The sequence below is a fragment of the Neodiprion pinetum genome, chromosome 3 (genome assembly GCF_021155775.2).
Source record: "Neodiprion pinetum isolate iyNeoPine1 chromosome 3, iyNeoPine1.2, whole genome shotgun sequence".
Taxonomy (NCBI): Eukaryota; Metazoa; Arthropoda; class Insecta; order Hymenoptera; family Diprionidae; genus Neodiprion; species Neodiprion pinetum.
In genome coordinates, this window is record NC_060234.1 from 2,716,720 (window position 1) to 2,744,572 (window position 27,853).

A 27,853-nucleotide genomic window follows, 5' to 3' on the forward strand; every position below is an offset into this window, starting at 1 on the left:
TTTCTAGAACAGTCTGTCAGTCATTCAATCGAGAGATTAGAGAGATCATTTTTGATGACCCTGTCCGATGTAGCCTCAGTTATCGTTGAATGGACACATTCCGAACAGAGTAAATACTCTTTAATAATATGCGTTCGTGACTCGTCACGCCGTATTAATATGTTGTTAATTAATTGTGTATCATATTCAGACAGCACGTCTAATGCTGTATATTTGCTGCGATTTCTTTTTTTTTTTTTCTTTTTATAATTGTATGCTTACTCATGTGATTCGTACTGTATATGTGTGGGGTGAAAATATACATGGAGGCATTTTCCTTATGGGTTGGATTATGAACGGGGAATTGTAAGACAAAAAACAAAAAACACGAAAAAATATATCGATGGGGCAGCATGTTAATAACAATTTTAATTGAGATTCTGCGTATCAGTATTATTTTCAAATTCTAATTTCTAGCAGCTTTTTCACCTCGAAGAGACACGTAGCAGCATTTCTGATGACACTGTGAACGACTAATTGAAAATTCATACTCTTACCTAGAACGAAGACAAGAGAAACAAGATTCTTATTCGATCAAAAATTTAGTTCTCAATAATTCAAAGTTCGTTTTTTCATTTATTTTTTCTTTTTACTTTCTTTCCCTAGATTTCAACCTTATTTCTGAGGACAGTCGTTTACTTTTCTACTTACTTTGTCGGATCTGATAAAGTATTGAATTTCATTCGCCGGTTAATCAAAAAAAGCGTACTGACTATACCAGAATCTCAATATAATGCAAGCTTTGTATTTGTAAAAAAAAAGAAAGAAAGAAAAAAATGGTTATAAAATATAAATAAACTAGAATGCTTAAATTGGCTTTGCAAATAAAAAGGGATTTTGTGTGTTTTTGTTGTTTTTTTGTAACCACTTGAAATAAAAATATAGAAAAAAACAACAACAATATTTTTGAAACAACGAAGAATCCATCTGTAAAACGCCTCCGTGTATGCTTACAGTAAGTCCGGCAGGAGAAGGTTCGTCCAGTGATCTCAAATTTCGATGTGTCATGTGTGGACGTGGCTATAGATCTCGGTCTTCGCTAACTCGTCACTCAAGATACGAATGCGGAGGACTCGGCTCACGTTACACCTTCACCTGCACATTATGTGGCAAATATTTCTGCCGACCTGACCACCTTAAGCAGCACATTCTACATATACATGGTGGATCGGTTACCAAATAGATCTTCCAGCAGCTTTTGAGAATTGCTGTAACGTTGGAATAATAGAATTTATGAAAGTAGAATAAAATGAAAAGAGAAAATTGATGAATCTCAATTTTACAATATTTAGAGTTCGGTAATCATACAAACTACGAAGTAATCGTTCTCACTTATCGTCAGTCTTCCTCTGTCATATACTGTGACGTAAAATTAATGCAATCTTAGCGACGTAAAGTTTTGCTTACAAAAAAAAGTAAAGAAAACTTTGGACACTTTGGAGCAGAAATATCAATTGATTTAAAGAATTAACAGCGATGAACTTAATTATTTTTTTAAGCTGTTAATTCTGTTGAGTATTTGGTAACTAGGCAAAATTCAAGAGTCGAGATCCATACCGAGTGCGTATTTATAAATATAAAATATATATAATATAAAATATTCTTACCATACAAACAATACAAGACTTAATTAACTTGCATCTTTAGTTTTTTTAGTTTGTGGTACGTCACTTGTTCGATTACTGATGTTAGCTGTGCTGAAGATTTTTCATTTTAATGTAAATAGGGTTAAAAATTGCTTGAGCGAATATGCCAAATGAACAAGGATTGGTATAACATTCCTATATTGTTGTTAGTTTTGTAAAGAATAGCCGCAGGGACAATATCGAATAGAAAAAGAATAGCTGAAAAAGAAGGTACATAATCATTACTATACCTACAAAAAAATATATTTATCTACCAACTGGTCAGTCAGCTATAGTTTTATTTAATTTTACCTAATGAGATTTATCACGAGTTAAGTATGTGGTAAAATTTATTTGGGTAATGTCTGACATGTTGTCAATACAGTATCTGATCTTTAGTTTTGATTTTTCGTGAGACTGAGTATTCACTATAACTAATAATCGTTGAATCTTTATATGATATTTTATAAATTTTCTAACAATGTTCAAATAAAATTTGAAAATAATGATATACCAGGGCTTCTTATATTTTTCGTTTATCTTTCGCACTATTTCTCTCGTGCCTTATGAACAGAGACGTAGTTGTCGAGGAATGATAATTAAGAACACCGGCAGGTGCTGCTCTCGGTAAGTATATTTTTAAAAATGGGCTTATCAAATGGAAACTGAGTTCTTCTCAATGAGGGAATACATTTATTAAATCTACCTGGGTGATACAAATAAAAGAATAAATAATTTTTATTTACAATCAGATTTGGCAAGTCCATTAACCGGAAATCGTTCGACTGAAATAAATTGAAAATATGTCAAGTGAAAGTTGTGTTTCTTTATTTCCTATATCACACATTTGACATCACAAATAATGTGTTAGAAATCCTGAATGTAATTTGAAGTCTATATTCGCACGGTGAAAAAATGTCACTTTGTTTTGTAAACTCTATTCACCAGCTAAATTTGTTACATCATTAGAACCTTGTAATATTATCACTTATATGTAATACTATACACTACTTGTAATATATTTTTTTTTTCTGAAAGTTAATATCGAGTACTGCATTAAAACATGCTTGTATAAGTTCCAATTGTTTGAAACTTGGTAAAAAAGTTGTAGCATACGAGTTTTTTCGATTGTCGTTACTTTCTCTCCGCGCAACAACATTCGCCTCACTTGAACTCTGTGACGATTTTACATATTTACTGTAGTTTATGGTGTCGTTAATTGTTTGGGTTCCATAGAAGGTTGCTGATGAATTTCTCAATTTCACCAATTTTAAAATAGAATATTTTCCTACAAAATGATGTAAATTTCTTACAGCTAGAGGGTAGCGTTTGGGCACTATTAAACCAAACGAACTGATCGCTACCCCTTCTCGTTACAGAGACCTTTCCCTCGACGTATGGCGGTGGAGATCACCAATGCCCTGAATGTGGAAAACGTTATAAGAACTTGTCATCTCTCAACAGGCATACGCGCTACGGATGTGGACCTACTAAGCTAAAATGCGCTTGCCCACACTGCGGAAGATTTTACTCCAGGCCTGATACTCTTGCAGAGCATGTCGCGCGGATACATATTTCCCAAATATAACTTCTATCATTTGACAGGATTAGCCGATCGGAACGACGGAAGAAAATTAGTTCATAGAATCGATAGTTCCCATACAATATGCTGGGTTGTGTTTTTTTTTTTTTTTTCAATTAGGAAAATATCTGTTCAAATCTAATGCCACGTTTCATATTTCAATTTGAGCACCAAATTACAGTTTGCATATTTCAATTTTTTCCTACATATCTCACATTAACTCAATGTATTATAGTAGTATTAATTATATAATGATAAGCTAATTGAAAAATATTGCATATATTGGTCACAGTGTATGCGATATATGTATATATATATATTATATATATATATTTTTTACAAATCGTAAGTCGTAATTGTGGTTCGAATATCATTCAGGGCGATGATATTTATTATCAATTTATGTTTTTCTTTTTTTCTACTTTTTACCGGAATAATAAGTTATTCATATTCACGTAAAGTTAATCTGTGCACATGTTCATATTTTATCTATCGATTTTTGAGTCGATTATTGCAAAACTATGTTATAAGAATAAGCACATAATATCATATGAAATCTAAACTCCAGCAAATATAGTACAACATATGTGCCTGTTGAAATTGATTTCTGATTATTCCATTCCATCATTTAAATATACCCACAGGATTAGATACAGCGTTTGATTTATCTGTTGAATAGACTGAAGTGTATCATTTTTTATCCAAATATTCTCCGTGCTGGACTTGTTGTGTTCTAGTTCTATCGATAAAGTGCCCCACGATTACCCAAGTATTTGACAATTATAATATTATAATTGTGCATTTACAACTGTTGCATATAATTCTAGACACTTGATGTAACGTCTGCGAATGTGATAATTTTTCACTGTAAAACTTGTGATGATTAAAGAAAGCAGAGTTGATTTAAAATTTCGCAAACTTGCCAAAACCTCTCATGTGATCTATGAATCGAAATGATGGAAAACATTCATATCGCTACATCATTCATTCTAATGTTTGCAGAATATTGGCAGATTGTGGGCGAGAGTAAGAGCGACAGATTGAGCTTGGCAACGAGTTATACTATTCGTGGTCAGGAATGTCTTAAGGAGCACTCCTGTTTGAAGTGCGGAAAAGCTTATGCTCAGAAAGGACATCTTAAGCGACACATTACATACGAATGTGGAATCCCGCCACGCTTTCAGTGTCCGTACTGCAAGTATAGATGCAAACAACAATCGAATGTTTACTTGCACTCAAGAAAAATACATCCAGGATTGAATGTCTATGCTTTAGATATCACACAGCCTGATCAATAGCGAGCTGCAATAATATGTGCCGTCACGTGTTAAAAATAACGAAGTTGAAACGCATTGTTTGCAAATATATAGAATTGGTAGAAAAATCAAGTTACGTTTGTATCACAGAATCTATTACATTGTTTTCGTTACTTCTCAAATAAATATATTGTACCTTTGCAATTTTCGATTGATTACCAGCATTCGATCATCGAAACTGCTTTGCGTCATTCAACTCTGACGCATCTATGTTTTACCTTTAGTATTTGAAATTTCACGGTAGTTGGTTATTAAAATTTTTTCACAGAAACGTGTAAAATCTATGATTCATCTGTAATTTGTAAAACCATGACCAGCTACCCTGAATTTTCACTAAATATGATTAAATCCTTTTTGTCGGCTGGAGAAAGAACAGAAACAAAAATACTAACCAATAGATGTTGACATTTATTTTTCAGTACCGTGGAGCGTGTTCTTGCCTGAGCCAGAGTATGAAACAGTGAGACATAACGTAGCTCAGGAATATGTTACGGGATCGTTCTCGAAGCGACAGTTTCCTTGCTCCTTTTGCGGTAAACGTTACACGGAAAAGCGTTACTTGCTCATGCATCAGGGAAGACATTGTTATAAAAATCCTTCTTCATCGAGGAACCGATCCGTCAATATGAAACCTTTTCAATGTGAGACTTGCGGAGCGGCTTTTTCTCGACAACCAGACCTGGGCCAACATTCGAAGCGCGACTGCGGTCGAACAACCGAATGTCCTATTTGCGGAAGGACCTTTTCTCAAAGGTCCAGTTATTACAAACACAAAAAGTCACATTGTCATTTGTTGCGCAAACATACTCAAGTGACATAAAATTTTCACCTGTTGCTGAGGCGCCGAGTCGACGGCAGTAAAAATGATGAAATCTTGTTTCTCGAGAACCGATGTACCATAAACCTGGATAATTAAAATGAAGTCGAATTCAATTTACCATACCATTAGGGTGTTGTAAGTGTATCGATTGCGTTTCGTGCTGTCGACGAAGTTGAACAATAAAATTTCTGTACATATTTATTGAGTTCAGAGCAAATGTCGTTTCCCTTTAATTTAAATACCTTATATCTGAATTGCTGTTCGTTCACTGAGTCGGCAGTATATTGTGTATATTTAATGACTCGACTTACATCATCTCTTACTGTTTTCCAGACCTCTCAACGGTGACCCATAAGCTGTAATACAAGACTGCACCTCATGTCTACTTTTATCAATATGACAATAGAAAGTATAGAAACATTTCCATTGAACTGATTCACACTGATTATAAAAATACGAAACTGAAAAGTGCTATTTGCTCAATCATCAAGCAAGATGTTGCTCTCAAAACTTTTCAATGCATCGATCCTATTCGTGAAAATATGTTCAGCAAAATCCTAGATTATTAATAGTTAAACATTATTTTTGACACCCTTGCTGGTTTCGTTGCACTTTTTTTTTTGTCTTTCAATCATTCTACGTGTGCATGCCATTTCATGCTAATTGTTCAGTTAATAAACGTGACTCATTCTCATGACAAAGAGTTTATTTTGATCAGGTTTGGAATAAACGACTAATCATCTATCTGTTTGTATACTTGTGTTTTCGTTTTTTGTTTTTTTTTACACCCTCATATGTCGCTAACCATTAATAAAGTAATTTTTTTTTCTACTATTTTTCAGATCTTCAAGCAATGTTCAATGAACGGAAATACAAGGCAGGATCTCAGGCATACTATTGTAGATTTTGCAATAAAAAGTATAAAATCCGTCGCAGTAGAAATGTGCATTGTTTGATGTACTGTTTGAAAAATCCATCCGCACATTGCTACACGAAAATCATTCGGTGCACAAAATGTACTTACAACACTGTCAATGGGTCTAACATGCGCAGGCACTGTTTCTTGAAACATGGGAACCGACAAACCAATTTCCCATAGCTGTTTGTCAGAATGTTGTCATCTCTTATGGTAAACAGTACGTGGCAAAGCGCTGCTTGCTTTATAATTAAAAAGAAAAAGCATGAAAATCTATCTCTGTCAAGAAACTGATCTGTGAACGTTGTAAACTTTTCTCATGTCAGATTAGATCATCTGGTTAAATAAAACTGCTTTATTTCACATTTATTCATCACAGATCTGGTTCTCATAAAATAAAACGCATAGTAATTCTTCGAGTTGGCGTATTCACTGTATAAAATACACCGCTATTCCTGGCACGTTTAAAGACTGTGAAAGATTTATTCCTTCAGTTTTTCTCACTGCGTTAATTTATTCATCGCATTTCAAGCCAAAGGTAGAATTGAACAATAAGGAGATTTAAAATATTTTCCATATTAATTAAGCTATGAGTAATTTATTAATCGTGTTATTGATTACCTTGTATTTGCGTCCCTGTTCTTTTGTTGTTGAGTAGCCATTACCGAATGAATTTTGTGACTTTATATATTAATTCAATTATTGTTTTATTGTTTTCTAGATCGTAAAATGGTGTGGAATAAATGGAGGCACACGATCTCACCTCAGGCATACTATTGTCAATATTGCAATAGAAAGTATAAGATCCGTCGTAGTCGAGACAGGCATCGTTCTATGTATTGTTCGAAAAATCCATTAGCCCGTTGCTACACGAGTGTAATTCAGTGCGCCAAATGTACCTACAGCACCGTCGACGCGTTCAACATGCGTAGACACTGCGCAATGATACATGGCAATCGAAGCGCCAATGCCCCGTAATCATTCATCAAACTCTCGCGCTGCTCGTCGCATATGATACGTGGAACAAGAAGGCGTTGATATAAAAGTGTTCATTTTCCTCGAGGAAACAATCAGGGGCTGATATATATCTTTAATACCGAACTCTCGGAGGTACCTTCTCTTGTTAACCAGATTTGGTTCTACACCTGAGGTCTGACTGCGGCCACTAACGGAAGTATTTTGACATGTAGTATATGTATTTATTAAATCTTGTGTTTGATCGTCGAGTGGAAAAATAAATACACCACCTAAAAACATATTACTATTCAGATTTGGAGTAAATTATTACCTATCTGTTCTAGCCTGATGTACTTGTGCCATTTGTTATTTTCCTGTCCATCTGTTATCAAGTAAACTGAATTAGTTTACCGAACAGATTTTTTTTTTTTGAGAGCTTGTAACGATGCCAAACAAGTGGATATACGGGATGTATCTCAGACAGACTATAATCAATATTGCAGTAGAAGATATGAAAACTGTTGTAGTCGAAACTCGCATCGTTTGATGGACTGTTTGGAAAATCTAACCGCCCGTCGCAACGCAAGAGTTATTCAGTGTCCTAAATGTGCTTACAATACTATTTATTCGTCCAGCATGCACAAGCATCGTCAAAGAAAACATGATTACCCAAAAGCATAAAATCAGTAGCCACGTTCACGGTTCATTACAGTTTTTGTACCTTAACTCGCTTTGACAAGCTGCAAAACGAGTACACTCTACTACTGCCTTTTTAATTTGCGTGTTAAATTCCAGGAAAATTGTGGAGTGAAACAATAAAAATATATCCTTGTGTAAATCAGTGAAGATTCGTCAATTTCCGAGTAAATTACCATCCGTATGTTTGAGTATACTTTTTACTTGTGTCTCAATTTCTTTTTTTTTTTTACCACTTATTCATTAATTTCATAAATCGACTCACCTCTTTTCTTTTTTTACTGTTTTCCAGGTCTTAGAGTGGTGCCTATGAGGGGGAAATACGATACTACATCTCAGGTGTACTATTGCCAGTATTGCAATAAAAAATATAAGAACCGTCATAGTCGGAACATGCATCGTTGGCGGGACTGTTTAAACAATCCAACCGCCTATCGCAACACAAGAGTTATTCAATGTCTCGAATGTGCTTACAATACTGTTCATGCGTCCAGCATGCACAAGCACTGTCAAAGAAAACATAGTTACCCAAAAACCTGAATTCAGCAATTACGTCCAAGGTTCTTTGTACTTTTATTACTTTCACTTGCTGTGATGAGTTATAAAACGCGTATATTCTGCTACTACTTGTCTAATTTACATGTTAAATTTCATGCAAATGGTAGAGCGAAACAATAAAAATATGTCCTTGTGTAAATCAATTTACAACTAAATTACTATTCGTCTTTTTCAGTATACATTTTATTTGTGTTTCAAGTTTTTCTTTTTCAACGGTCATTGATTAATTTCCTTAATTAACTCAACATCCTTTTTTCTTACTGTTTTTCAGGAATGAGAGTTGTGGCCAGGAAGAAATACGATACTGCATCTCAGGTCTACTATTGTCACTATTGCAATAGAAAATATAACAATCGTCTTAGTCGGAACACGCATCATTGGCGGGACTGTTTGAAGAATCCAAATGCTCGTCGCAATGCAGGAGGCATTCAATGTGCTAAATGTGCTTACAATACTACTTATTCGTCCAGCATGAAGAAACACTATCGAAGAAAACATGGTTACCCAAAAGTCTAAATTCATTAATTGCGCCCAAGGTTCTTTAAACTTTATGTACTCGGCGTAATAAGTTGTAAAATGAGTAAATTCTACCACTACTTTTTTAACTTGCGTGTAAAATATTCCATGCAAATGGTATTGTGAAAGAATAAAAATACATTGTTGTATAAAACAGTAAATATTCGTCATTTCCGAGCATATTACTATTCATCTACTTGTGTCTCTATTTTATTTCTTAACACTCATAATAATTTCATAAATTAACTTAACCTGTTTCGTTTTCTCACTGTTTTCCAGGTCTTAGAGTAGTGGCTAAAAAGCAGGAATATGATACTACATCACAGGTCTACTATTGTCAGTATTGCGATAAAAAATATAAGAAGCGTCTCAGTCGGAACGTGCATCGTTGGCGGGATTGTTTGAAAAATCCAACCGCAGCTCGCAACGCAAGAGTTATTCAATGTCCTGAATGTGCTTACAATACTATTCATCCGTCCAGCATGGAGACGCACTATCAAAGCAAACATCGTTACCTAAAAGTCTAAATTCAATAACTATGTTCAGGGTTCTTTGCACTTTTTGTACTCTTACTCCCTGTGTTGAGCTATAAAACGAGTACATGTCTACTACTTCATTGACGATGTTCAAAATTGTTTGAATTTTTGTACTTTTACTTGTTGTAATAAGCTATATAACGAGTACATTCTACTACTACCTTTCTAATTAACATGTTAAATTTCACGCGAGTGGTGGAGTGAAACAATAAAAATATATTCCCATCTACATCAGATTTCTAAGATTCGTTAATTTCTCAGTAAATTGCCATTCGAGTATTTGAGCCTTCTTTTTACTTGTGTCTCAATCCTTTTTTCACCACTTATTTAATAATTTCATAAATTAATACAATATCCTTTTTTTTCCTATTTTTTCTAATTAAAGTGTTAAATTTTATGCGAATTATGGAGTGAAACAATAAAAATGTGTCTTCGTGTAAATCAGTATGGATGCGTCTATTTCCAAGTAAAATACCATTCATTTATTTGAGTATACCTTTTACTTGTGTTTCAATCTTTTTTTTTTTTTTTTCTAACACTTATTCAATAATTTCATAAATTAACTCTGTTTTCTTTTTTTGCTGTTTTCCAGGCTTCAAATTGGTCCCCAAGAAGAGGAAATATGCTACTCGGTCTCGGGTGTATTATTGCCAGTATTACAATAAAGAATATAAAAACTTTCACAGTCGGAACTCGCATCGTTGGCGAGACTGTTCGAAGAATTCAACCGCCTGTCGCAACACAAGATTTATTCAATGTTCCGAATGTGCTTACAGTACTTTTTATCCGTTTAGCATGTATCGACACTGTCGAAGAAAACATGGTTACCCAAAAGCCTAAATTCAATGACCATGTTCAAAATTCTTTGCATTCTTTGTACTTTTGCTCGTTATAACAAGTTGTAACACGAGTATATTCTACTACTACCTTTCTAATTAATATGTTAAATTCCACTCGAGTCGTGGAGTGAAACAATAAAAACATATCCCCGTATAAATCAGATTTCTGAGATTCGTTAATTTCTGAGTAAATTGCCGTTCATCTTCTTGATCCTTCTTTTTACTTGTGGCTCAATCTCTTGTTCACCACTTATTTAATAGTTTCATAAATTAATTCGATATACTTTTTTTTACTGTTTTCCAGGTCTTACAGTGGCGCCCAAGAAGCGGAAATACAATACTGCATCTCAGGTGTACCATTGTCAATATTGCAATAAAAAATATAAGAACCGTCGCAGTCGAGACGCCCATCGGCTGTTGGTCTGTTTACAGAATCCAACAGCCCGTTGTTACACGAAAGTAAACCAGTGTCCGAAATGTACTTACAACACTGTCAATGTCTCCAACATGCGCAGGCACTATTTATTCAAACATAACAACGCACAAACCAATTTCCCCTAACTGTTCATCGGAATCTTATTACCCCTTATGGTAAAGATCTGATGCTAATTGAGGTTTATCCTGGCATCAAAATGTAAATCATTGTCATGCAAATGATCTGTGAATGTTGAATCTTTCCCATCTCAGACTTACGGATCTGCTCATTTCGTTGTTACTTCATGTTGACGCAATCACTCTATAAGAATACTTGGCTATTCCTGTCACATCTACTACACATCGGTCAAAACTACGAAAGCTATTCATCCAGTTTTTGTCACTGCTTTAATGTATTTACTACAGTTTACGCCAAAGTTGAAATTTAACAATAAAAAGAACCCCCAAGAGATTTTGCACATTAGTTAAGTTCGGAGTAATTTTTTACCCTTGATTTCAAACACATTTTTTAGTCTTTGTACCTTCGTTGAATTATCGTTATCGAATGAATTTTGTGGTTTTATGAATTAACCGAATTTCTTTTTTGTTGTTCTCATCTTTTCTTTAGATCATAAAGTGGTGTGGAATAAATGAATCAGGTATACCTCGTTGTCGAGAGAGGCATTCTTTGCTGGGCTGCTTCCAGAATTCAACCACCCATCGTAGCACAGAGTTATCCAATTTTCTAAATGTGTTTAAAGTACCGTTCATTCATCCAGCATTCACAAGCACTGTCAAGCGAAACGTCGTTACCAAAAACCCCAAATGCAGTAACTATGTTTCAGGGTTTTTTGAACTTGTTGTGTGACTACTTGCTGAAACGCTATGAAAGGATTTAAAAAGGGTACATTTGCCACTTTCATATTGATAATTAACAATTAAAAATACGATTAAATGACAATTCATCTATCGTAGTATACCTTTTACTTGCGTATCAATTCTGTCATCGCAAATTCAATAATTTATCAAATTAACAAAGTTACTTTCTTATTGTTTTCCAGGTCTTAGACTGCTGTCCAGGAAGCGAAAATACAATACTGCATCTCAGGCCTACTATTGTCAATATTGCAATAGAAAATATAAGAATCGTCGCAGTCGAGACGCCCATCGGCTGTTGGTCTGTTTGCAGAATCCAACAGCCCGTTGTTACACGAGAGTAACTGAGTGTGTTGAGTGTGGTTATAGTACTGGTAACATATCCCACATGCGCAGACACTGTCTCAGGATGCATGGAAATCTGAGAGCCAAGCCCTGTGATTAGTCAGTCCTGTAGATTACACAGCCAAATGGTCGCTACTGTATTTGTTTAAAGAAGTTTTCCTTGTCAGGTGATTCCTACAAGTGCAAAATAAGAAATAAAAATATCGTAGCGTTGCATGTAAATATGCTTTTATCGTATCAAATACTCAGCCATGATTGGGACATTTACCAACCATGAGTCAGTCTTGTTAAACTGTTTCCTCAAGAAGATATTTGCCAAAGTCCGAGGTCCTGATGAGTTTAAACATTATTTGTTATTCTGTTATCGTTTCGTTGATGCATTTATTGCAGTTAGAGTCAACGGTAAAGTTGAACAAATAAAAATACCTATTATTATTAATTGAGCAGAGAAAAAATTGTATACTGTGTACTTAACTACTTTACGTGCGTGTCTTTTTTTTATCAATTAGTTATTGAATAAACTTTCTACCAATTGATGAATTAACCAAATTATATTTTCATTATTTTCTAGATGTTAGAGCGATGCGGAATAAGCGACAACACGTGACGACATCTCAGGCATACTATTGTCAGTATTGCAATAAAAGATATATGCTCCGTGCTAGTCGAGACAGACATCGTTTGCTCTACTGTTTGAACAATCCAACGGCTCGTTGCTATACGAGGGTACTCCAGTGCGCTAAATGTGGTTACAATACCGTTAATGAGTTCAACATGCATAGGCACTGTCTGAGGAAACATTGCAACCCGAGGGGCAAAGCCCTGTAACTATTTATCACTTCTTTACAATTTCATTGTTGAAATTAATATGGAAAATGATACTTGTTTAATGATCAGAGAAGGTATTAGTACACAAATCAATTTTCATTCCAGTTATCGGATCTTGTCGATAAGATGTAATAAAAAAATTTGTGACACAATTGCATAGACGCAGTTCTCCGAACTGCCTTTTTCTAGAGCGTAAAAAATAAAACATGTTGATATCCTTTATGTAAACCTGTTAACAATTCATAATAAATTCCAGCTCTTTATTCGCACTGTACTTATTACAAGATTATCATTTTATACGTGTATTTATTTCATTTCACGCTAAGGGTGGGAGTGAAATAATAAACTTCCCCCATGATGAACACTTTGTACGTAAATTAAGTTCCGAATATATTATTACCTGTTCAGTTATTATTTCGAATATAGTATCGTTTTCATTTCGTCTCTATTCTCTTATCGGATAAAAATTGTTACCTGAATTAAACCATTTCGTAGATTAACCCAATAATTTTCTTATTATTTTCCAGGTCTTGGAGTGCTTTATAAGAAGCGGAAATTCAAGATGACATTTTGTAATCGAACATACTTTTGTAAATATTGTAACAAAAAGTATCACAACCGTGGAAGTCGGAACGCACATACTCGCCGATATTGTTTGAAGAATCCAGAGGCTCTTCGCTACACGAGAATGTTTCAGTGTTCCCAATGTGTTTACACTAGCGCTTTTCCAGCAAACATACAAACACATTGTCGCACCAAACATCTCAACTGAAAAATAAAAACTGTGTTGTTCCTGAACTCTTGTATGGAAAATTATTAATAAGGAATGTTGAAGCTTATCAAAATAAAAATTGCACGTTCAATTTCTTGCATCAACCAGATTTAATACAACGTCAAAGATTCGAATGCCGTTACACAAGGAAATATATCATTGACGAAGGAATATTTTTCCAAAAATTTAGCTTTTCAAAGTACAAAAGATATACTTGCTATCTTTCACATGGAAAACATGTTCAACTATTTCTTGGTATTACTAATATGGTTAATAATTTTTTGAATTATCATCACATTGTTTTCTATATCTGTTAGATTTCATTCTGACCATCGAGTTCACTGATAAAAACAACTCAATCAAAAATGTTGTATAGTGATTGATTTTGGTGCGAATCTTTATCAATCTATTTAAGTACCTCGTACTTATATTTGCCCCTTTTACCGAGTAAAAATGATCACAAAAGTAAAGATTTTCTGAATTAACCAGATGATTTTCTTCACATTTTTTAGATCTTATAATGGTGCGGAATAAACGGAAACGCAATATGGGATACTATAGTCAAGTATACCATTGTGAATATTGTAATAGAAAGTTTGACCGTCGTAATAGTCGAGACTCACATCGTTCAAGGCAGTGTGTGAAAAATCCATGGGCTCGTTGCTACACAAGATTAATTCGATGTGTCAAATGTGCCTACAGTACTATCAACACATCCCATATGCGCAGACACTGTATTAGCAAACATGGCAATTAACAATTTGAAACTCTGTAACCGTGGTTGTACAAATCTCGGGAATGAAGCCTGTTGATTGAAAGGTATGTTGCAGTACATTCCTGTTATCCCGATTTTATATGCATAATACATTCGCTTATTTCTCAGAGTTCAAATTTCCTTGTAGAGAAATGATGACCACGTTAAGTCGTTCAAGCTTTCATCTCCATTCACCAATGAAACACTCTTTATGGTTTCAGCAAAATGATTCTTATGTGAAATAATCAGGAATGATGAATAACTGGAAAGTAAAAAAAAAATGTAGTAACTGTTACATAAAATTTCGAAATTCCTATTGTTTCAGGAATACACTTTTGGACATCTGAATCAAAACTAGTCGGAATGCCAAAGCAACAGAAGACCCGTATTACACGAAGAAAAAGAAAAAGGAAGAATGGAAGAAAAAAATGTCCTTATTGCAAGAGAATGATTACCGTACCAAATTTTCTGAAGCACTGTCGAGAGTATTGTCGAAGCAATCCGAATTGGGCACCGAAACATTACAAATGTCCTTTCTGCAGTTTGGTTTCTCCATATAGCTTCAATGTTACTCAACACCTACGACTTAAACATTGCGATTTCAATGCTAGATATATCGGTATTTCGTAAACAGATAATTTCCTCCTTTGGAATGCCAGTAGTCAGCTGGTGCTTGCAGAAATTTCAGCACATTGCATACACTTACAGGTAATTTTTTTCTCGAAGCATTGCAAGTGCCAAGTTACGAATTTACATTCATCTGTGGTTGTACCGAGCTCTTGAAGTAAACTTTTAAATGAATAAAGTTTGAGAATCGCAAAGTACGACTAAGTGCTTGTATTCTCCTCACTATGAGCGACATATGTGGTTGATACAAATATTCCTTACCTACAGTCGAGACCTGATAACTTGTCACTGTTATCTAAAATTTCTCAGTGACTTCTCATGTGCGAATGAATTTTGCATACACTGCTACGAAATCACCTAGTACTTTGAGATAACGGTAGAATGTTATAAAGTTTCTACTGTATCATCAGTTTATTAACATCATAATTTATGGTTTATAAAAGAGAGTTGTTTTACGTTAGGCTGCATGCATTAATGAACCGCTTCTCCTGGTATCTGGCGAAGTGTTTGCAATATCGAATAGAGGCGATGATAAATCTACTTAAAAGAAAAAAATAAATAAACACAGTAATGTCGTACAAGATTTGGGAATTCGTCTTGTTGCAGGAAGACGATCACGGTCAGCTGCTCAGCCAAAACAAAGTGGAAAATCTGTGCCACAGAGGACTCGTGTAAGACTCGACGGAAAGATACGATGTTTTTTTTGCAGCAAATTTTACAGTCCTTGTAATTTGACCAGACACTACAGACAGTATTGTCCTAATAATCCCAACTTTAATAGGAAAACGTATAAATGTTCACTCTGCGATTATATATCTGCATATAGTTTCAACGTGAATACACATATACGTAGAAAACACCGTGGACAAAGTGCTACGTGGATTCGCCTTGGATAAATCAGTGACTGAAAACATTTACATATACGTGTATGTAGTAAAATATATAAAAAAAAAAAAAAAAAAAGTTCATTAGATGTGATAAATGTTTATGTATACATATATACGTACCATATATATATATATGTATATACACTCGTGAACCAAGTAATATCGGTGGACATAATTTTTCACATTTTAATTTCCCTTTTAAAGAATTGTATTCTGCGGTATGAAGTGCTTTAGTATTACGAAACCAGAATTAAATACAAGTATTATTTTCCTCTAGTGAATTAGTTTAGTAAAATGGCGCAAAGGTACCTCTATACTTGTTGCACTAAAAGCGTCGTGATGCATGGTGTATTAATAAATTAGTAACTTGATATTCTTTTTTTTTTTTTTCAACATATTTATTAAGCGTACCTTTTTTCACGAATATTCCATTCGAATCAACAATTTACTTCCGGTCGTTTAGTATTAAGTCTTCATTATCATCGGGAGGGAAAATATATGAGTTAAAAAATGTAAGGCCTTGTAAACTAGATTGAGCTCTTTTTTTTTTTCTTTATTATTTCAAACATAATTTTATCCAAAGAAAAATGTAGTTATGTTAATAAAATTATATATCCGTATGAATGTCGCTCATTTTTATAGCCTGGTGTGAATTACTGATTTTTCGGCTTGTTTCAAATTTCATTGCATGCGAATTAATCTTGAAAAATAAAACTAAAATAACTATTTAAATTTATTCATTTCCAGATTATCAGCATCCCGGAGGACACGGACATATCTATGATGACATGAGTATGAGTCTAACAATAAATTAACTTTGAAAACTTTGAACTCTGACGATTGATTAGCACTCTTAACATGTCGAATTAGACAATTATTTTTACCGACAAATGATATTTTCTATTGTTCAATAAACACTTGTAAGAAAATTAATATGTGGTTTGCGTACGAACAGAAAACTTGTACTATTCATCGCATGACTCAAGTGCCTGTTTCTTTTGATTTTCGCAATTGATCTACAATAACAAATACAGACCTAAATAAAGTTTGGTATTTGTACAATGTTTCGGATTCACCATGTTGCAGGAAGACGATTACAAGTTATTCAACGAAAACTTGGAGGAAAACCAATCCAGCTGAGTTGGTTCCGAGATCTGGAAAGTGCAAAAGAAAGATGTCCTCATTGCGACAGATTGTACACAGCAGGAAATTTAACAATGCACTGTCGAAAGTACTGTCCGAACAATCCTAACTCTGTGCGAAAAATTTACAAATGTCCCCTGTGCAATTTGGTTTCCCCGTATAGTTTCAATGTTAATAAACATATACGCGTACAGCACGGTGATCAAAATTCTAAATATGTTGTTATAAATGATCCACAGTGCAGTCAAGTTAGTAATGAATAATTAAGAGACGCAGTCATAACATTGTAAGGCATCTATGTGCGGTTGTACGCTAAACTTTCATTGAATTTCATTCCAAGGAATATATTTTACATTGTATCGCATTTTTTAATTCTTATATTCGAAGAATAATTTCTAAGTATGATTGTTTCCAGTACAAGACGTTGCGTTGATTGGCTCAAACTGGGTATCAGAAGCCTTATTTTAACTTATTGTGATGACTTAGCCTGTAGAAAATACAGCGCGGAAAAGACCATCGTACCTGTTGCAACGCTTGTGCCTTGACTGTACAAAGTATTACTATAGTTCGGTTAAATTTTGTACAATAATTCAGTTTAAATTTACTCATTAATAACTTTTTCTGGCCACTTAGCGTTAAGCGTGAAGACAAAACAATGAAGACAAGTTGTTGGTACTTACAAAATTGGAGTTCTGTCTTTTCTTTTAATAAATCAAGATACAATTCGGAGTATATTGCTTTGTATAAATGTTACATTAATAAAATGTCATATCAATGATTTTCTCAGCCTGGTATAAATCGTTAGTTAATAAGTGGTAACTGAATTGGTTCGCATGCAGGTATATCGATGTGAAACGACTAAATTAATTGGCATGATTTATTGATTTTCAGATTACGAGGACCTCAGGGAATACAGCGATACTTATCACGATATGAGTATGGATCTAGCAATAAGTAACTCAAGTTCACTTTATCAACACTGTCGCCAAATTGAGTTAAACAATGTAGTCGATGTTAGAGACAATTTGCTTTCTGGCGGGCATATCGAAACCCTACCCTCGACGACATCTGATCCATTTGCCAGTTGCTCATTGCGGGATAACTACGATAATCAGCATAGAAAATTTATCTGTCCAAAGTGTTTTCACGGCTACAAGAATCTTTCGGACATGAGAAAACACTATCGATTCCAATGTGGCCAGCGTCCTAGATTCAAGTGTCCCTACTGTTCAAAAACTTGTAAAACATCTTCCAACATGTATTCACACGTACGAGTCATCCACAAGAACCAAGAAGCGTACATCATCGATTTATACTGCGACTTTCAGAAAGAAGGGAGTGTTTCAAAATCCTGAGTGACGTCTATCATATATTTTTACCAGTTTTCAACCCAAATTTGTTATGTGACTGGTTACGCCGATTCTTAAAAAAAAAAAGTTCCTCAGCAGCCGAGCAATGTTCGTGCAGCTCTTTTTGTTATTTCGTGTCCAAAAATAAATGTCATACAGATAGCTTTTCAACCAGATAAAAAAAATTTGTTGAACAAATTGACCAATAAAATTCTACAGCACCTGTATTCCAACTCTCAAAATTTGTGTTAATAGTTGAAATGTATTACATGTTAGTTTCTGTAGGGAAGTCATATCGTTGCCTGATTACTGATGTAATTGTTTCCACTGATTGCAGATGACATGAGTTTCTATAACTCAAGGTATGGACATTCACCGAGAGTTGGAATACAGGGTGCTCTTTGTCCAAGGTGCTCTAAGAGTTTCACTCACAGATCAAACATGACGAGACACTATCGATACGAATGTGGACAAAGACCGCGGTTCCAATGCCCATATTGTGAGAAATGTTATACTCAAAAGTATTATACCCGAAAACATATCAGAAAATATCATCCTAGTTGCAGACTTCAGATCAAAGTTCTCGGCGTTGAAAGACATAATTGATTGGACCAAGTAACGGTATGCAACACAATGAAATTAATCGATCTATTACAACCTTTTACGCGTACATGATAATATGAATACAAGATGAGAAATTTTTGACTGACGTGAAATTATGTGTAATTTTTTAATTTGTTCGCATTAGTATGCTACGGTGAACTTTGTATAAATGAATGTATTTACGGTAAACTATTATTAGTTATTAATATCGAGGTTGAATGAACTGTTTTGAATGTCTAGACAGATTTTGACAGTGTAACATGTACGTCGTAACATTATTTTGTTAATAAATCAGTATTGAGTTTGACCAATAATATCACTTGTTAAATTTGCTTATTAAGGAATATTGTAATGATGATGAACTGCAACAAATTCAGGGAAATCTTTATTGAGCCAGAAATTCAAGGATTGACATAAATAGACCAGACAACGAAAAATTCCTTGGGTAACTTGAACGTTACTTCTGTTTGTTGATTTGCTCAATTCATAGTGTATTCTTTGAATTCATACTCATCATTATTATTGAGCAATGAAACATCTTTACTGACGAATTATTGTTTCGTTGTTGCAGGTGCTGTTTGTGCGACGAGACCATCCACTCAAATGTCGACAAGACAATGTCGGAGAGCTCAGCGTTACACATCTATCACCAAACGGTTTTATTGTCCAAAGTGTAATCAAGGCTATACAAAGAAAAATTACTTGACAAGGCACTTTAACTTTGAATGTGGCAAATCACCCCGTTTTCAATGCCCTTATTGCAATAGCAAAACTAAACGAGCATCGAATGTCTACATGCACATACGAACTAAACACCCTGGCCAATCCGTTTTTTGTATCGACATATGGAATGGTACCAATTCTGCCAAATTCGATTCCACGTATAGTGAAACTTCTCTTAGTGGCCACTCCCAATAACGAACGCCGCTTTGGAAAGGCCAGTGTAAAAATCTCCAGCTGCACATTTTACTCGTCAATGTTGTTCTGAATAGCGGAGAAGGTGTCCGCTATTGGGAAGTTTCACTATAGATTATGTTTCATGTGTAAAGCCACGTATAAATCTTCTAAATCTTTTATTGCCGTTTGTTTTTTCCGTAGAATTTTCAGTGTTCTATTATTACCTGTATTTCCTACGATCAGGTAGAAATAAAATCATTTTCTTCGAGTATCCACTCAACATTATTAATTTATTTTCCATAACAATGCATAACATTTTACTTCTGGCAGTTACCTACAGATAATAGTTATCCTCATATTATTCTGCCACCGGTTTGTATTATACTTTCAAAAAAGCCGATTGTTGATACTTTTATTCTTCTTTTTCCAGATATTTTAGGACCTACCTTTCCCCTCGAGACGCCCTGCCATCTGATGAGGGATAAAAACGTTTCAGCCGCAGTAGCTCTGAGACACAACATATTGTTTCCTTGTCCAAAATGCACCAGTATTTTCAATAGAAAAAACAATTTACAAAAGCATTTGAAATTCGAGTGCGGACAGTCGCCACGATTCAGCTGCCCTTACTGCAACTATCTGTCAAAGAAGTCGTCTAACATTCAGGCTCACATTCGCCGAAGTCATTCTGGCTGTACCGTATATGTTGTAGATATTTATCGACCATGTGTATAATAAATTTTAAATGTATATGTACATTTTTCGTGCTCTATCAATAATTCACAATTTCGTAGTATTCAGAGCCGAGCTATCTTACAGCCTGTTGTTCATTCTTGATCGATATCGATTTAAGTTGTACATCAACCAGTGAAGAAAAAAAAAAGCACCTCAATGTTACGCACCGAAAATATTCTGATCGTGGCAATGCTATCGTAGACCATTTTTATTCTCTTGAATTAAATATATTTCATAATTATGGAAAAGATATTACATGTACCTGTGAAAAATAAAGATATGCCCTGTGTTTTTGCTGTTGTCACTGCACTATTCGATGATATGGTAATAAAAAGTATAAAGACAAAGTCTGTTCGACGGCCTTGCTGTACTTTTACGTCACTTCATCCTTATACTTTTACTAAATAGTCCTAACAAAATGATTTTATTCTTTTACAGATTTCAAGCGTACTGTTGACCACAATTGGCCAAGACTCTACAGACAACGTTTTGGTCAACGAAAGTCTTCGATCTCGGCACCTCGTAACAGTGGCCAATTCCCATGCCATAATTGCAGCAGTGTATTTAATCGAAAGTGCAATCTGACGACACATATACGACTGGAATGCGGGCAGTTGCCCAGATTCAATTGTCCGTATTGTATTTACCGTGCCAGACATCCGTCGAATGCTCGTGCCCATGTGCGAAGGAAACATCCGGGTCATGCGGTTTATGTTATAGACATTTATAAATCGTAAATGAAAACTGAAATGTAAGACTGGCCTACGTAAATCTTACAGAAATAATTCCGTATATAGTATTACTGGTTGCCGTGGCATAACGTCACAGGAAATCAAAAAAATTTTTATCCCTAAAAATTAAGACTGTAGTAATCATTTACTTCTTGCATACAAAAAAAAAAAAAAGATGTACGTATGTAAACATGTATAGATGTATCAAACCACCTTACCATAATTAGGGGAAAATTATACATTCATGTCTGTATGTGTTTTGTCACTGGTTAATATTCGTTAGTTGAAATTTATTTGCTCTATAGTCCAATGATATTGAATTGTAAATAGCACCGCAAACAATAAAAGAAAACATGGAAGAAATACAACTCACTCACTCTCAACGCAAGTCGTTGCTAGCTTCTCATTGGTACGCAAATATGGAAGGATGGAAGTTGAACTGCGTTGCGGATTCTTGCCTATTCTTTATTTGCTTTATATAGATTAGTGAAAGAAATTTTTTTTATCGTATCCTTATATTAATTGAAATATTTTTTTATTCCAGGTCTTCACACAGCTTACTCAATCGACCAGTCGAAAATATTAATGCAACCACCAAACCAAATGTCATTTCCATGCCCAAAGTGCCCAAGCGTGTTCAACAGGAAACCGAATTTGAAGAAGCATTTGCGATATGAATGTGGTCAAGAGCCTCGTTTCATATGTCCTTACTGTAATTATCGGTCAAAGAAAACCTCGGATATTTATAAACACATTCGTAGAGTGCATAAAGACTGCAAAGTCTATCTCATTGACATTTCCAGAAATATGTATTGACATCCTATATGACCGATAAAAATTTTTAATGAAACATTTCTGTGTTTAGTCTGCTCTTCGTGAAACACAAATGTCTATACATTATTTGACAACAATTATATAATTAGTCAATTATATTCATAATAATGAGCCTGTAATACTTATTCGATCAAACCTTTCCATCGTAATTCCCAGAATTGAACGATTCCCTGGCAGTGAGAAATTACCATATTAACATCTTTTTCGTTCTGTACCAACAAACTCCGAGTGATTTATTTGTATACTTTAATTTTTCATCAATCTTTCATCATTAACAACACTGTGTAGTAGTTATAATTAATTGCCACTCCTGTCAAACTGATTTATTTCATTCAAATGAAGCTTTTAATTTTTCAGATTTTCCGCCAGCTTTCGATTCAGGAAGGCTGATGTTTAAAAATGAACGAGGCCATAGAAACCTCTATCGCACAAGACATTATTGTCCTAAGTGCGGACGCAGCTACTCACGTAAAGATCATATGAATCAGCATTATAAGTACGAGTGTGGCAGACCGCCAAGATACCAATGTCCGTATTGCCCGAGCCTGAGTAAACAGCCGGGGAATATGTACAAGCATGTACGCACCAAACATCCTAAGAGTGAAGTTAAACTTGTCAGATTATATTGATACAATCAAATGGTTCTAGTCCATTCTATTTATTTCAGATAAGTAATTTTTTTTTTAATAAACTCATCATTTACAAAGTGCAATAAATACATTTATGTATTAGTTATAAGTATTATGATTTGTATTTTAAAGTCTGTATTTTAAAAGAAAAACAAAGTAGATAGACCAAAAGTAATTATAAAGTACATCAGGTTTATGGTGTATATCAGAATGTTTAGTATAACTTTGTATGGGTATTTATTTGTACAGTAATCTTAATCGCATTGTATAATATATACAATATGTATCATATCCGCACAGATGTCTTATCTCTGATTCTGACCATTAACGTGCGTCGATCAGATACTTTTTGACCAACGAGTTTCCAATACGTCTTAGTAATATCCTGGCACACATAATCAAGTCTTCGTCGGAATATATGTATTACGTAACAGAGACAACGAAAAGACGAAGAAGTGACAAATTCTTTTGTCAACGGTGAAATGATTCCAGGCTTCTGTCATTAACACGAGTACTTATCTTCAAACCGAGTGTATTTTAAGCTTATATTCATTCAATTTGTTACAGAATCATTAACGTTCAACATACTTTGGGTCACGAGCTCACAACCGAACAAGAACCTCGAGCAAGTGTTGAAAGATGCTGAAGAGACGAATGTTAGATTCCAATGCCCAAAGTGTGAAAAGACTTATAATCGTGTTTCCAACATGAAATATCACTTCAAAAACGAATGTGGAAGAGGGCCAAGGTTCGAATGCCCTTATTGCGGCAGCCAGGCAATCAGATCGTCCACTATATATCGTCATGTGCGATTAAAACATCCGAATCATGCTATCGTTATAAGCAAATTATACTGAGAATGAAGTTGAATTCTTGTAACCGGTGATAAGCTACATTAGGTTCATAAAGCCCGACACCGCAATGTGTAATACGGGAATTATACGATTCGTGATATCACTTACTACCAAATGTTGTCGTAATAAAGAACTTAGAAAAAGAAAAAAAAATAGCATATGTCAAAGGTATTTTGCAACAATTAGCGTAAGTACAAACAGGTGTATACGCGATGAATAGAAATTGTGCGATGATTATTTACAATTTGTTGGGTATGTACGCAGAGCAATTCAAGACAAACATAACGCAGTCATTTATAAAGGATAATATTTAATTTCTTTTATCGAATTATAAACAGAGGTTGCGCGAAGATTGTTTAATCAGTTGTCGATCCGTTTTATGGTTACTGGTATTTGTATGTATATTGGATGCATGTGTGATTTATTCTGCTTGCATGTTGTACCTATACCATTATTTGTACTTCTTCTCAGAACCGTTTGACATGAGCAAACCAGCTGACAAACGTCTTGTATTAAATATCAGCGAAATAACGTGCGAAAACAGAATGTACAAATGGAAACAGAGCGAGAGCTAATCGTACTGACTGGGGTAATGTCTTAATTTGTTTAACACTGAAACATTTTTTTTTTACAGCCTTCTTGCCTGGATACATTGGGTACAAAAATATTCCGATACGAAAACCTGAAAGGCAAAGACATCCCTGTCCAAATTGTGGTAAAAGTTATACGACTAAAAGCGCAATGACAGCGCACTACAGATATGAGTGTAACGGAACACAGCCCAGATTTGAATGTGCATATTGTGGAAAACTGAGTAGGAGAAAATTCAACGTTAAAGCTCACATTAAACAAGTACACCCGACACTAGCTCCTATCTTCAAAGTATTGTACTGAGTATGTCGAATTGCGCGATAAAAGTTATGACATGTTTATGTATTTTGTGAACAAATTACAAATAAATAGCTACTACTTACAATTTTCGATTACATAAGAACAAGTATTGTACGTATGCTTGCATTCATTTCTCCCGCTGAGAATTTTTGCTGCATGATGTGATTTTTAAGAAGTATTTTTTAAGTAAATCATTGACAACCTTTTCTATACATCGTTAGTGTTTGACGTTATGAATCCTTGAAAATAAATATTATTTTACCTGCGTTGAGTATTTCTTTGAAAAAACATTACTTTTACGAAGTAGGTGATAACTTTGTTTGATGATATCTTAGTAGTAGATTAATAAAACTTCTAATGATAAACTCTAAATTTAAGTAGTTAGAAACTTTTCCTTTTGTTGAAAAAAAAAAAAATAAACGAACAGAAATCAGTGCATGCAGTTTGTGACAATTGGCTTTACGCAAACCCTCATCACGTACGATACACACAAGTTCTATTACAACTAATAAGACTTAAAATTTTTCTAGGAAATATACCGGCTGGTTTTCACCATGTTAAGCACACAACTAATTCCAAGAAACAAAAAGGAAAGAACGACTTTCAATTCAATTTGAATACGGGAAAGTACCACTGTCCCACGTGCTTCAACGGCTATGGAAGACGGGATACGATGCTTGGCCATTATCGCTACGAGTGCGGGCAAGCGCCACGTTTCCAATGCCCATATTGCTCGCTGAAAAGTAAAAAAGCCTCTAATATCTATCAACACATTAGATGTCTGCATCCGAATGAACCGGTCACTGCTTCGAGATTATTTTGATACTGTACAAATGATGAAGTAAACCTCAAGAAGAAATATTTGAAACTTACCAACGCTATGTGATTTACTTTCATTAATTATTTTTCAAGCCGCAACCAGGTAATGATTAAATGTCTTTGACCATAATCGTAAGACATGTTTCTAGTATTAATAAAACACTTTACATTTGTAACAATTATTTTTCCCTTATCCGGTGTATCCCTTGTTTTAGAATACATGTGTGTAATTGAAATAGTTTAGTTTTGCAATGACATTTTATGGGAGTATTACTTCATGATTTGAAATTTCACTCTAAGCATTGGCGAACATATTTGCGTATCTTAATCTCAAATATGCACAGTTATTGTTTCCAGTTGATGGTGCGATGCAAATCATGATTTGAATATATCACTTTCCTATTATTTTGGTGAAGAAGTTTCGGGATCAGAAAGTTGGACTTGCACGAATTAGGCGTAAGAAATCTGTGTGCCATTTCAAAGTAAGAACCGCGGTAATACTATTTATCTTTCATTATTAACTAACAGACAACCCTTTATATTTCCAGATTACCGCCAACTTGTCGTGGGTAAAATACGACCATCTCTAAGGCCGTCGCGACGTTTTTTGAAAGTCTCAACTAGCTCATTGACTAAACAGGGTTTTCCTTGCCCAAAATGTGCAAGGAATTTTCGTACTTGGAACGGAATGACCCGTCACTATAGAATAGAGTGCGTTGATTTACCAAGGTTCAAATGTCCGTATTGTGACATGTGCAGTAAATATACGCAAGCAATTTATAGACACGTACGGACCAAGCATTGTAACATGGAATTGAAGTATGTAAAACTGTATTGAGGGATCATTGGTATAATGTAGTGAAATATGAAAACGTCGTATTTTTTTTCCACGGAAAAAAAAATTTCAACGCATACCATTTAAGGAAATAAATATGTTGACCAATACTTCAGAATGATTGTGCGGCTTCTTTAAACTCAGAGAGTGAATTCCAAGTATACAGATAAATATATTGAAGTCGTACTGTATCTTGTATTGTTAAAATCAAGTTCGTCTATTCTTTCTGAATTCGAAAAGAGTTATTTGAAACATTCAATAACGTCACAGCAGTTCCACAAATATCATGCATTAGTTAACGAAGTAACATCCTACGCTGTTTCCTTCCCGTCACATCACTAATTCTTCTTATTTTACAATACCGCTTTAGCGTCTGTTGAAAAGTTTATTTTCATGTAATATCATTTCTACCCATTGTGTCCTTTAGATTTTTATTATTCAATGGGAGTAAATTGTTTTTGATTTTACTTATCTAGAGTACAGATTATTCGATGGAAGTAAGTCGGATCGCCAAGTTGTTTTTAATGAGTTTATTTTACTTTTTCAGTGCAGTACAGATTAGCGACATGTCATCCGACAGAAAAATCAAAGAAGCAATTCTTCTGCCCAAGATGCAACAGCGGTTTCACATTGGAATCTAATATGATGACCCATTATCGGCACTTGTGTGGTCAAGATCCAAGGTTCGGTTGTCCTTATTGTGACAAAAAGGATAAGAAAGCGTATAACATATACAGGCACATTAGTAGGTGGCATCCTGGCTTGAAAAATTACGCCAAGAAACTGCATTGAGCAGTAATGATACGTTAATGTGAAATGATTGTGTAAGATAATCTATTCAACTTAATTTATGTCACGCGTATCGATTCCATTGCAAATTTTTTTTCATGGCTAATGTAATGGACACGATATTGGTAAAATAAAACGACAGAATCAGCCCCTACCGACCATACATAATCACAGAGTTATTAATTTATCAATTACATTACAGAAATTATTGTTTGATTTTCACTAGTTAAATCCTGACGATTCTTCACTTCTTCTTCACTTATATTACACATGCATTTATGATATCGATATATTTTGCTTTCCAAAGCTATTGGCTGCGTAAATATTTTTCGAAATTTAATTTGCATTGAAATTAACTTGTTGAAATTATTGCCTACAGGTCAGTCATCGTTAATTGATGCCACCTTGTGGAACGTGCTACAAACAAATATGGAACTTACTGCTACGGATGTGAAACACGCAGAAGACTCGTTAAATTCGCATCCCTATAAGATGCCGTATCATTGCCCACGCTGTAATGCTGGTTACACTTACGAAAGAACTCTAAGATCACATCTTAAACATGATTGCGGTAAACAGCCAAGATTCAAATGCCCCTACTGCAGCAAACGCGACAAATGCTCCTCAAATATATACAGACATGTTAGATTGAGACACAATGGATTGCCCATCACAATTTATAAACTCTAGTCTGAAATCATTTTTGTTATTGCGCATACTCCTTGTGTCCAGCCATCCGAATCCCACCGAACCCAACTAATGTGAAAAACTTGAAGTCTAAGTAGTATGCATGTCCGTAATATTAAGTTAATAAATTGTAGGAACGCTAACAGAAATACGATGC

General features: G+C 34.6%; 1 protein-coding gene across 48 annotated transcripts in view; it reads left to right on the forward strand.

Moving 5' to 3' along the window:
* LOC124214177 (longitudinals lacking protein) overlaps nucleotides 1-27,853 on the forward strand; it is a 53,972-nt gene that overhangs the window by 16,504 nt on the left and 9,615 nt on the right. For 2 of the 48 annotated variants that reach the window (XM_069134429.1, XM_069134430.1), the window contains exons 7-8: nucleotides 19,570-19,851; nucleotides 20,326-20,800. The exons of 13 other annotated variants lie outside the window; for them this stretch is intronic. In XM_069134429.1, coding sequence (XP_068990530.1) covers nucleotides 19,570-19,851; nucleotides 20,326-20,627 — 584 coding nt within the window. In that variant the 3' untranslated portion in view covers nucleotides 20,628-20,800. Of the gene's footprint in view, nucleotides 1-995; nucleotides 2,075-3,043; nucleotides 3,268-4,248; nucleotides 4,560-4,981; nucleotides 5,486-6,224; nucleotides 6,512-7,019; nucleotides 7,557-8,243; nucleotides 8,512-8,780; nucleotides 9,117-9,304; nucleotides 9,791-10,153; nucleotides 10,417-11,875; nucleotides 12,181-12,606; nucleotides 12,860-13,390; nucleotides 13,659-14,714; nucleotides 15,098-15,622; nucleotides 16,013-16,650; nucleotides 16,696-16,989; nucleotides 17,825-17,937; nucleotides 18,545-18,732; nucleotides 19,187-19,569; nucleotides 19,852-20,325; nucleotides 20,801-21,065; nucleotides 21,668-21,902; nucleotides 22,071-22,549; nucleotides 22,837-23,388; nucleotides 23,694-24,309; nucleotides 24,607-25,096; nucleotides 25,405-25,933; nucleotides 26,205-26,767; nucleotides 27,028-27,388; nucleotides 27,581-27,853 lie in introns of those variants that run through there. 33 more of the 48 variants (XM_069134443.1, XR_006882092.2, XM_069134433.1 and 30 more) reach the window with 33 other exon arrangements.